The 12236-nt window shown below is 43.9% G+C and overlaps 1 protein-coding gene across 1 annotated transcript in view; it reads left to right on the top strand.

The window, feature by feature from the left end:
• LOC126260648 (hexosaminidase D-like) overlaps positions 1 to 12236 on the top strand; it is a 381617-nt gene that overhangs the window by 150514 nt on the left and 218867 nt on the right. Inside the window, exon 2 of the mRNA XM_049957985.1 lies at positions 4940 to 5054. Within this exon, the coding sequence (XP_049813942.1) occupies positions 4950 to 5054 (105 nt within the window). The 5' untranslated portion in view covers positions 4940 to 4949. The remainder of the gene's footprint in view (positions 1 to 4939; positions 5055 to 12236) is intronic.

Here is a 12236-nt window from a genome sequence, read left to right as displayed (position 1 = left end):
ATTAGAGACCTTTGGAGAAAAGAGAACCATTTGTATGAATATCAAGATCTCAGATGGCAACCCAGTTCTAAGCAAAGCAGGGAAAGCAGAAAGGTGGAAGGAGTACATAGAGGGTCTATACAAGGGCGATGTACTTGAGGGCAATGTTATAGACATGGAAGAGGATGTAGATGAAGATGAAATGGGAGATACGATACTGCGTGAAGAGTTTGATAGAGCAATGAAAGATCTGAGTCGAAACAAGGCCCCGGGAGTAGACAACATTCCATTAGAAGTACTGACCGCCTTGGGAGAGCCAGTCATGACAAAACTCTACCATCTAGTGAGCAAAATGTATGAGACAGGCGAAATACCCTCAGACTTCAAGAAGAATATAATAATTCCAATCCCAAAGAAAGCAGGTGCTGACAGATGTGAAAATTACCGAACTATCAGTTTAATAAGTCACAGCTGCAAAATACTAACGCGAATTATTTACAGACAAATGTAAAAACTGGTAGAAGCCAACCTCGGGGAAGATCAGTTTGGATTCCGTAGAAATATTGGAACACGTGAGGCAATACTGACTCTACGACTTATTTTAGAAGCTAGATTAAGACAAGGCAAACCTACGTTTTTAGCATTTGTAGACTTAGAGAAAGCTTCTGACAATGTTGACTCGAATACTCTCTTTCAAATTCTGAAGGTGGCAGGGGTAAAATACAGGGAGCGAAAGGCTATTTCCAATTTGTAAAGAAACCAGATGGCAGTTGTAAGAGTGGAGGGGCATGAAAGGGAAACAGTGGTTGGGAAGGGAGTGAGACAGGGTTGTAGCCTCTCCCCGATGTTATTCAATCTGTATGTTGAGCAAGCAATAAAGGAAACAAAAGAAAAATTCGGAGTAGGTATTAAAATCCATGGAGAAGAAATAAAAACTTGAGGTTCACGGATGACACTGTAATTCTGTCAGAGACAGCAAAGGACTTGGAAGAGCAGTTGAACGGAATGGACAGTATCTTAAAAGGAGGATATAAGATGAACATCAAGAAAAGCAAAACGAGGATAATGGAATGTAGTCGAATTAAGTCTGGTGATGCTGAGGTAATTAGATTAGGAAATGAGACACTTAAAGTAGTAAAGGAGTTTTGCTATTTGGGGAGCAAAATAACTGATGATGGTCGAAGTAGAGAGGATATAAAATGTAGACTGGCAATGGCAAGGAAAGCGTTTCTGAAGAAGAGAAATTTGTTAACATGGAGTATAGATTTAAGTGTCAGGAAGTCGTTTCTGAAAGTATTTGTATGGAGTGTAGCCATGTATGGAAGTGAAACATGGACGATAACTAGTTTGGACAAGAAGAGAATAGAAGCTTTCGAAATGTGGTGCTACAGAAGAATGCTGAAGACTAGATGGGTAGATTATAACTAATGAGTAGGTATTGAATAGAATTGGGGAGAAGAGGAGTTTGTGGCACAACTTGACTAGAAGGGTTGGTAGGACATGTTCTGAGGCATCAAGGATCACCATTTTAGGATTGGAGGGCAGCGTGGAGGGTAAAAGTCGTAGAGGGAGACCAAGAGATGAATACACTAAGCAGATTCAGAAGGATGTAGGCTGCAGTAGGTACTGGGAGATGAAGAAGCTTGCACAGGGTAGAGTAGCATGGAGAGCTGCATCAAACCAGTTTCACGACTGAAGAAGACAACAACAACAACAACAACAACAAGGACGGTTTTACGAATCTCTCTGTCTGTCACTTCCCAACTATCCTCTTCTTTTCGGGAGATTTAGTGCATACCGTGTCATGAGTATGGCTGCCTGCTCCCTTGCACCAAAGTCTCCTCACAACTTGCGAAACTGGTGAGTAATGTTAATATGATTCCCACAGACGGTGTCGTAGGATGCTACAATTGCATGGCAGATTCCACGTATTTCCCGTCTATATCGACACACAATGATAATCACTCTACCCACCTAACGTGATTCTCCTTTACGATGGCCACGTTACATACTTTCCAATGGTGCAAAATTGATTTTAAGTGGCCCCAACGATGAAAGGCACTTGGGATTAGATCTGGTAGACCACACCGACCGATCCAATGTCTATGGAACTGTTGGTCCAGTCGTTGGCCTACTTACGTGCCTTTACGCGGTGGTGGCCCGTCTTACTGAAGAAGATCAGGAAATCCCCAGTTATATCTAGGACCAATTTTTACAGTCCAACATGCAATTTGAGTTTCTATCCATCCAGTATCTGACATTTTGTTTGTCACTTCATGACTGACATAAAAATGTGCCATATCCGGAAAAAAGGATAGAACTAACTAAACAAGGAAAATTCTCGTGAATGTTTAGTACCCACGCACAGAACTTTAATCAACGGTGAGAATCTTCCACAGTCAGATGTTGCAACATCTGTTGCTTGTATGGGTGCCAGTTATCAGCGCGAAAAATATGCTGGGCGCTGCTGTGGCGGAGTCTCATCGATGCAGACACAACGTCGAGTCCCTCTATCCGATCCCTAGTCATCACAGCCAACACCTGTGTTCACATATCTCCATCTGTCATCACCTGAAACCATCTCAAGGAAGTTCAGCTAGCTATCCAAAGCAAGCAGTTTGAAGACACTGAAAACATCCTCACAACTGACCTAAACAAAACGCATGAGTATTTCACCAAATGGAGGCTAATACCAAATCTCACCACGATTGAAGTCAGCTGTTTTCATTTGAACAATAGAATGGCGGGATATGAGCTGAAGGTTCATATGAATGGCAGTCAGCTGCGATATCAGCCACATCCAAAGTACCTGGGGGTCACTCTAGATAGGACATTATCCTTCAAAAGACACCTGGAATATGTATCCAATAAAATAAGCTCACGGAACAGCTTCATTCAGAGGCTCTGCAGCACTACCTGGGGAGCAGCAGCAGACACACTACGAACCTCTGCACTCGCCTTAGTGTACTCTGCAGCCGAGTACGGTGCACCAGCGTGGTTCACCAGCAAGAACGTAAACAAGGTGGACACCCAGCTCAACGCTGCTATGAGAACCATAACTGGATGCATAAAGACTACCCCACTATATTGGCTTCGAACACTGAGTCATATAGCTCCACCCTCCCTGCGAAGACAGGAAGCTCTGACGAAGGAATACACAGAAATAATGAATAAGCCACTACTTCCTATCCATGAAGATGTCCCAACTTTGGAAGCAATCTGACTCCGTTCCAGAAATCCCCTTTTAAGACTGGCCCAACAACTGTCAGCTGCCGATTTCAGCATGGATACTAAATGGCACGAGAGCTGGAGTGATAGTGCCTCTCCTGGCAACCGTAAACTTATCTGTCCATCAGCGAAACCTAAGGGCTTTGAACTTCCACGACAGCTATGGAAAATCCTAAACAGAATCCGAACAGGACGTGGACTATGTGCCCACAGTCTACATAAGTGGGGAAGGCTTCCCAGCCCTAGCTGTGACTGTGGGGCACCTAATCAAAAAATAGAGCACATCGCGCAGGACTGTGAATTAAGAGCCTACCAGGGTAGTCGGGCTGACTTCTTCAACGCCACACCGCCCTGTCTCGAATGGATCGCCAATTTGGACGTGAGACTCTGAAGACTTGTGTAACGCAAAATATCTGCTGTGATGTTACTTTTTATTGTGTTTATGTATTATATTTTATCTGAATGTGTATCAAATGGCTCTGAGCACTATGCGACTTAACTGCTGTGGTCATCAGTCCCCTAGAACTAAGAACTACTTAAACCTAACTAACCTAAGGACATCACACACATCCATGCCCGAGGCAGGATTCGAACCTGCGACCGTAGCGGTCGCGCGGTTCCAAACTGAAGCGCCTAGACCCGCTCGGCTACACAGGCCGGCGAATGTGTATCCTTCACTTACGTATTTTATACTGTATTTTATCAAACAATTTCATAGTGTAATAAGTGTCCACGTGTGTAGCGCCATACGCTAAATAAATAAAGTCCATCTATTGCCGTCTTTGCCGTTCCAGATCAGCTTGTCTTTTTAAATTGCTGATAATTTTTGTCACGGTGTCGTGGATTATCTGCGTTCTGTGCGTTGCGCTGTACGCTGCATGACGAACAGTACAACTCGTAACAGATAGAGGGTCCAGAATGAGATTTTCACTCTGCAGCGGAGTGTGCGCTGATATGAAACTTCCTGGAAGATTAAAACTGTGTGCCCGACCGAGACTCGAACTGGGGACCTTTGCCTTTCGCGGGCAAGTGTTCTACCATCTGAGCTACCGAAGCACTACTCACGCCCGGTCCTCACAGCTTTACTTCTGCCAGTATCTCGTCTCCTACCTTCCAAACTTTACAGAAGCTCTCCTGCGAAGGTAGGAGACGAGATACTGGCAGAAGTAAAGCTGTGAGGACCGGGCGTGAGTCCTGCTTCGGTAGCTCAGATGGTAGAGCACTTGCCCGCGAAAGGCAAAGGTCCCGAGTTCGAGTCTCGGTCGGGCACACAGTTTTAATCTGCCAGGAAGTTTCATATCAGCGCACACTCCGCTGCAGAGTGAAAATCTCATTCTGGAAACATCCCCCAGGCTGTGGCTAAGCCATGTCTCCGCAGTATCCTTTCTTTCAGGAGTGCTAGTTCTGCAAGTTTCGCAGGAGAGCTTCTGTAAAGTTTGGAAGGTAGAAGACGAGATACTGGCAGAAGTCAAGCTGTGAGGACCGGGCGTGAGTCCTGCTTCGGTAGCTCAGATGGTAGAGCACTTGCCCGCGAAAGGCAAAGGTCCCGAGTTCGAGTCTCGGTCGGGCCCACAGTTTTAATCTTCCAGGAAGTTTGAGGTAGGGGGTCATTCGATTCATCCCTCGTTAGTCACCACTCTCACCATTTGTACGGAGACTTACGACTCACCTTTCCCTCGACTCGCCACTAGGAGGGTCGCGGTGTATAGTGTTCGTGTTCGCGGTGTTTCAGCGGCCCGTCGATGGGCGTGGCGGCGACGTACGCGGGCCGCGTGTTCCGCGGGGTGGCGTCGTGGCGCCGCAAGCCGACGCTGGTGGGCGCTCTGGCGCTGGTGGCGCTCGGGCTGCTGGGGCTGCACTACGGCGCCGGCGCCGGCTCGGGCCCGCCCCCGCAGCAGCAGCAGCAGCAGCAGCCGCCCCCGGCGCAGGCCGCCGCCGCGCCGCCCCCACAGCACACGCAGCCGCCGCCCCCGGCGCCGCGGCCGCGCTCGCTGGCGCAGGTGGCGCCGCCGGCCGACGTCGGCGCGGGCAGCGTGCGCTTCGTGCAGGGCTCCAGGGCCGCCGCCGCCTCCGCCTTCGTCTCCGAGCCACCTCCGCCGCCACCCCCGCAGCTGCTGCAGCGACTGCGCGACGTCGAGATCATCACCAGGTGCGTTCCACAGGCTCTTACTGTCTCCTTTGCTGCCACTTGGGGCGCGGGATCGTACAAAAAAAAGTTCGATACGTGGTTCATTAGTACTAGCCTACTCACCAAAGTATCGAAAGAAAACTATCGATAGCTGAGGTATTGGCGAAACTATTTGGTTCTCTTTGTCAGCTCCAATACCCATATCCTTGTAGTTAAAATGTACCTTTAATTGAGAGAGATATGACGACATAGAACACATAAACGCAACTCTCGACCATCTACATCCCAAAATGAACTTGATTATGGAACTAGAAACAAAAATCAACTTCCTCGACTTCACCATCAGGTAAGAGTAACAGAACTCGTAAACTGATTCGAATTATACCGAAAGCCAACAACAACTGATAAGATTATCAGTGAAAATTCCTGACTCCCGAAATCACACAAATACTCCTACGCATATTCTCACACCATGATCAATAGAATGATCAACCTGCCTCTAGAACAGGACAATTTACAAAAAGAAATTAGAATCCTGCATTACGTGGCACAACAGATTGAATACAGTCCACAAGTAATCACGAATTTATATTACAAATATACAAAACTGGCACGACGTAAAGCTGTAACACTGATAATAGAAAAAACCATTAAAAGAAAATTTCATATGTAGCCTATCTTCCACATACCTGGGAAGTATATCAAACAAAATTAATGCACTACTAAGAAACAATTTACGTTTTCCTTACCAAACTCAACATAATATAAAAACAAAAATACAGGAAACCACCAATACTCTCAAACCTAGATTTACATAAAATTCACTGCGAACACTGAAAATTCTACACGAGACAAACAGGTTAAAACTTCTCCACCAAATATAAAGAACATGTTAGACTTAGTGACAGCAACCCACCCACCTTCTTCCACCACATAACGAAAAATATGAACGACACACAATAGACCCTTTGGAAAATTGTGTTGATATTTTGTACCTGACACCAAAAGGACGGATTATGAATACGTTGGAGGAAATTGAGTTATATTTATACACAAAAATCTATCCACGTTTAATCCTCAACGAACAAATTGGCCTAAAATATACACACTTAACAGAAAACTTTATTGGCATTATCCACCAAGATCCTGGATAAACCATAATACAACCAGAGTCAAAATTTAACTTACATAAACAATTCCACGGATAGCCATTCAATATAACCCAATAACATCGCTGATAGAGTTGTCAACAAGCAGATGTAACCATATGATATTTCTGGTCATCTGAAATAATTTTGCTACCACGAAATTTCAAATGTAAATTACGTTTATTGCTGTCCACTACTAAACGAAAAGTCAGAACATACCACAAAACAGATTATTATTGCTACGTTAACATAAAAATACTGTTGTCTGTTGTGAAAGAGTGCCCGTGAACCAGGTACAACGATCTGGGGAAAAAAAAAAAAAAACTACTTTGCCACTGCCAGTTTAGAACTTAACCGTAACGCACTGTGCAGAGCTATCCCTCTTCGGGAGCTGCCGCTTTTCAGATTTTGCCTTTAACTAACAGCAAATAGATTTGGGTCACTCGTCACAATATTTCCAAATATACGATATCGCTAGTCGTGATTCTAATTAATGGTTTCATTCGGCATAACTTTACTAAAACACAAAATTATGGGAAACTTGTGAGACTGTAAACAGTTTTGCAGTGGTATTTTAAACCTGAGTTCCTCAAAATTGACAACACTAGTGCCTGTGTTCAATGAAAACAGTGACACACTCCTTTCTCAATGCGAATCCACACCAGTAACGACTATTCAGATGGTACCTTGTTCAAATGGTACCTTGTTCAGATGGCTCTGAGCACTATGGGATTTAATATCTGTGGTCATCAGTCCCCTAGAACTTAGAACTAAAAACTAACTAACCTATGAACATCACACACATCCATGCCCGAGGCAGGATTCGAACCTGCGACCGTAGCAGTCGCGCGGTTCCGGACTGAGCACCTAGAACCGCTCGGCCACCGCGGCCGGCGTACCTTGTTCACTGGTATTCTGCACAAACCAACAATTAATCGGATAATGTCTTCTGTACGAGAGCGGTACACACACAGAAGCAACAGCTACTAAGCTTGCACTCGACCGCCATGATCTCGATCCAAACCGGTATCCTCAACGCAGGAATTTCCTCACAATATTGGTCACAACACCGACTACCAATGAACAAACAGAAATGAATTTTACTATAAAATATTTTCTTCCAAGATTTCACCGTTTATCGTGACTATCTCTTCATGCAATTCTAACCTCGGCGGAAGCTAAAATCATTCCTGCAATCGGAACATACTTCGAACAATGAAGCACGCATGCGTTAACGGCAAATTACTGCCCGATCATCACGATCTCAGGTTGAGATTTGAACGACACATGATGAGAACTAGTTGAGAACTAGCATATTAGATACATGCAGAATCCTTTCGGAACCATTATAACACATAAACGAAAGGCAATATCACCAGCTTTAACAATTTAGTTATAACTGCATGCGTCGTTTGGTGACGCTTGGCGGTGGTCGTTATGCCGAGTTCCAGAATAGCCCGTAGCTCTACAGGATTTAATAAAAAATTATGAGACTCATAAATTAATGAAAAAAAAACCAATCTCCATCACCATTGACGGATCGATTCGTATATTTAAGACGACGGGCAATCCTTTTAACTCGTTATAGGATCACATTCCTTCACTCCCCGTGACACTGCGAAGAGGTTTGTAATTTAATCATCGATATTGGCTCAAAATCTGAAGATCAGGAATTGTACACCACCTACGCTTCTCCCCATGTCGGTCAAATATTCGAGGTGAAATTTTTCCTTTGTCAAGATTCGAAACGGCTACTTGCGAGTCAAGCACCACCACACTTGATTGCGTTGATGACCTCCGCTACTTTTCTAAGATTTGAGTTTCCCTAAAGTCTTGCGCTCACCATTTGAGTTCCCATTAACAAAGATGCTCGATGGTTTCTTCAAGCAACATTTCACCTGTCTTCCAAAGTGAATCGTACCATTATTAATAATATTTACACAGAAAAAATGATCTGACAGTGCTTAAACCAGTGAAGACGACACTTGAAATCATCTTTTTACTGTTGATTATTGAGTGAAATACAGGTCTGTCATGACCATAGCGCAATTGCGGAAACGTAACCTGACTCCTTAAAACTCTTCAGGCGTTGTCTTTTTCTTGCTTCTCGACTCACCTGATTCTATAGCTGCGACGCCCGGCTAACATCGGCAGAAATAAAAAGTAGTGGTGTGCATGCGTGTTTGTACTGCAATGCCCGAGGAACACTGCAGTTCCATCCTTCAGTGATCCTCGCCATAGCCGAAGAAACAACGTTTTTAAACATTTAAAACCAGAGCTGCTGTTTAGTTACTGGCTGACTTTTTTCTGACTTTCCCTATTTTCACAAGTGACGTATTTTGTATTTAAAATATATTTGGTGTGGACAGTTCTTTTAATGTCACCATTCTCTCAGATCTTCATTCTCCAACATGATGTGATCCATGTGACAACGATAATTTATATACAATGAAGAATTAGTTTTAATTGGATTACAGTCTGTGCCACGCTGGCTTATTTACACTAAATACAAAATACGTCACTTGTGAAAATGGCAAAACCCCGTAACTAATCAGCAAGTAAGTAAACAGCATCTTTGGTGTTAAAACATATAAAAACCTCTTCTCTTCAACATCCAAGAGCTGCAAGACGCGACCTAGAGAAAGCGTCGACGCCACATTGTCTTGAAATGAATTTTAAATTCTGATTAATAAGTGAAGCATAAAGGTAAACCATATAACTATTTAAAATATCTACGAAAGGATAAACTTTTTAGTTGGATAATGAGCAGGATTATTCAGCGTCACTAATGTGGAAGACACAGAATTGGCGTAATATTAGTATATTCAGTGGTTGTGTCACATACTTTAAACATATCAGTTCTGGAAGAAGATCTTCTGAACACTCAAGTTTGTTCTCAAATTAACATACACTTAGGAAGAGCATCCATGGTACACAAAAATTCGTTTCCAGCAACTATCAAAATCGCATCCGGACTACACAGAAACTAAGTTAAACACTACCTAACGATAGTGGAAAAAAACCACAAACTCTCTTCACCACAAAAATAATTCAGACCAGGTACGGAAGCATTTCTCTGCTCCACAGACGCAGGTATGGTATTCCATACCCATGGATTCGTGACAAAGGCAACATGAACCCATACAAACCAACTCGTCAATTAACTCCAATACCGAACACGTGCTGCAACTTTACATATCGTCAAATAACGTAAAATCGTGCAAACAGTGATTATACAACTGGTAGCATTGATCTGAACGTGAGAAGGCTCGACATTGAAGTATTAATTAAGCCACGTAGGTGTCTGAAGAAAAACCTCGTTTATTGCTGGCTTATGAATTTACTGTTGCAAGTTATGTTTAAAACTGTGAACTACACTGGTGTCCAAAATTAAAGCAACAAACGGAAATTTTGGGAGGTTGCGCATATTTTGCCACAAAACTGTGTAAACATGTGACAGTAACGTAGAAACAATGAAAATAACACAGAACGTAAACAGCTGCAACATACATAAACGTAGATAAAAATGTTTTTTCAACTTAACGGATTTGCACACACATTCCGACAACCGGCTAATGTGGTAAGCATGGGATGTTACCACGTCTTCGCTGCAATACAGGCCTGACAATGACGAGTATGCTATGAGTAGTGTCATCAGTCTCATGTTGAGGCAATAACGTCCATTCTTCCTGCAATGCTACTCGAAAGTCATGGAGAGTGGTAGGTGGATGCTGACGTGATGCAACCTGTCTCCCTAGCGTATCTCAGACATGCTGTATGGGATGCAAATAGGGAGAGCGAGCAGGCCAAGCAATGCGTGTCGTATCATTCGGTTAAAAAAAAAAATTAAAAAAACTCCTTTCCTCTATGAGGTCGAGCATTATCGTCCATCGATAGCAGGCCTGAGCCCACACCACCTCGCAACAACCGCACATGAGGTCCCAAGATCTCGTCGCGATACCTGACAGCAGTTCAACCTTGGCGATTCACCTGTACAATTTCATGTAGATGTGTTCGAATGGTCAACATCACACCATTAAGGACCCTTCTCGATACCGGTCTCTTTCGACAATGTTTGTATTCCGAAATCGTGTTTCTCGTTCCCTCCAGATGCGAATACCTGGAGAATCACTCTCCAGGCCGAAAGAGGACTCGTCTGCGAAACGAACTTTGTCACACTGTTAGACCGACCAGGTGCCATGTAGACGAGTCCTCTCTAGACGTTCCTTTCTCTGAAGATGCACTAGAAGTACACATACAGAAGGTCTCCGACAATAAAGGCTACTCTGCCGAATCCTTCTGTACATCTTTTGTCTCGATACAACACGTCCAGAGGATGCTGCGAGGTTACATGCCAAATGCCGTGCAGTACTAAGGCGGTACCGTCGTGCCCTTGCGGCCAAATAAAGGTCCCTCTCCTTTTAATATCACACGTGGTCGGCCATGCTCTGGTCCTCGGGATACCGTTCCTGTCTATATAAATTGTCGCCTCATCCGAGAAACAACAGAGCGATTGACATTAAGCCTTTAGGGGGGGGGGGGGACTTTGAGACTATCCTGCTTCCAGTCTTCCTATGGCCCTTCACCGCAGAGCGTCTTCTTTGTGCCATACTGCACCGCCTGTGACCGTGTACACAGCGATTGTGGCTGTCGCACTAACCGACAAACTGTACCCCGTTTGATAGGTGCCCTGATATCGCTGACGTTGTTGTCCATTGACCGGAGTGCCATCTTCCGTGAAGGGCACGATTGTACGGACATCGGTTGACATTTTGTATGATTATACCGTGAATTAGACACAGAACGGAGAAATAACGGTTTCTTGCTTTAATTTTGGACACCAGTGTACAATAGAGGAGATTCCTCACTGCGACTAGTTGAAAACTGAACCTGGAATTCCTCTGCAGCGCAAGCTACGGTGCAATGGCGTGATATCACCAAATAATGATGATCTACATTCGTAGTGACACAACTCCACCACGCGGCGTCCCGCGAACAAGTGTGCTCTACGGTTGCGTAGGCCGAAAGCGAGTGTTCCCCCGTTCTCTTTTAATTCGAAACCCAGCGGCAGGAGGGAGCTACGTAACACGACATTCGTCACGAGCTTTACAATAAAGAGGACTCTTTGGCGACCTCGGCCATCTTTGGCAAGCGCCGAGACTCTTCGCGAATTCAGACTAACGCGGGCGAAAATGTAAACTAGAGTGAACGAGATTTAACCCGAGATTTTCACTAAACGGGTGCTCATGCTTTTTTTTGTTCAACAGACACACAAAACTGATCAAATGATTGTAGGCTGCTTGATTAGTCATGTAGGAGACCTTTACAACCGGTGTCCACAGCTCGGTAATCACATATTGTTTGGATTGAGGTAGATTTTTTTTCATATTATATGAGCACTCTTTAAGTGGGCCTTACAGCCATTAATCTGATGCTCTAGATAAGTTAACTTCATAGCCTACGGTACTGAGGTGTCCATTTTATGACTTTGAGGTATCGGCTACCTTAACCCTTTGTGCGTCACATTTAGAAAAAAAATTGGGAAAAATTTTTGGTGATGAATATTTACTGTATATGTTGCACATATGCCATATCCATTGCAAAAGTTATTTTGAAGCTATTGGTTAATAAATAAAATAATGATTCCAAATGGCATCATTAGAAATTACATAATAATTACTCAAAAAAATGCATACATAACTGTATTGCAAACTTACCGTATTTCTTTCCCTTGCTCTTAAGGAAGTACGTAA

Source organism: Schistocerca nitens, chromosome 5 (genome assembly GCF_023898315.1).
Source record: "Schistocerca nitens isolate TAMUIC-IGC-003100 chromosome 5, iqSchNite1.1, whole genome shotgun sequence".
NCBI lineage: Eukaryota > Metazoa > Arthropoda > Insecta > Orthoptera > Acrididae > Schistocerca > Schistocerca nitens.
Note: the sequence above shows the minus strand (reverse complement) of the source record. Positions and strands in the feature narration are given on the sequence as shown.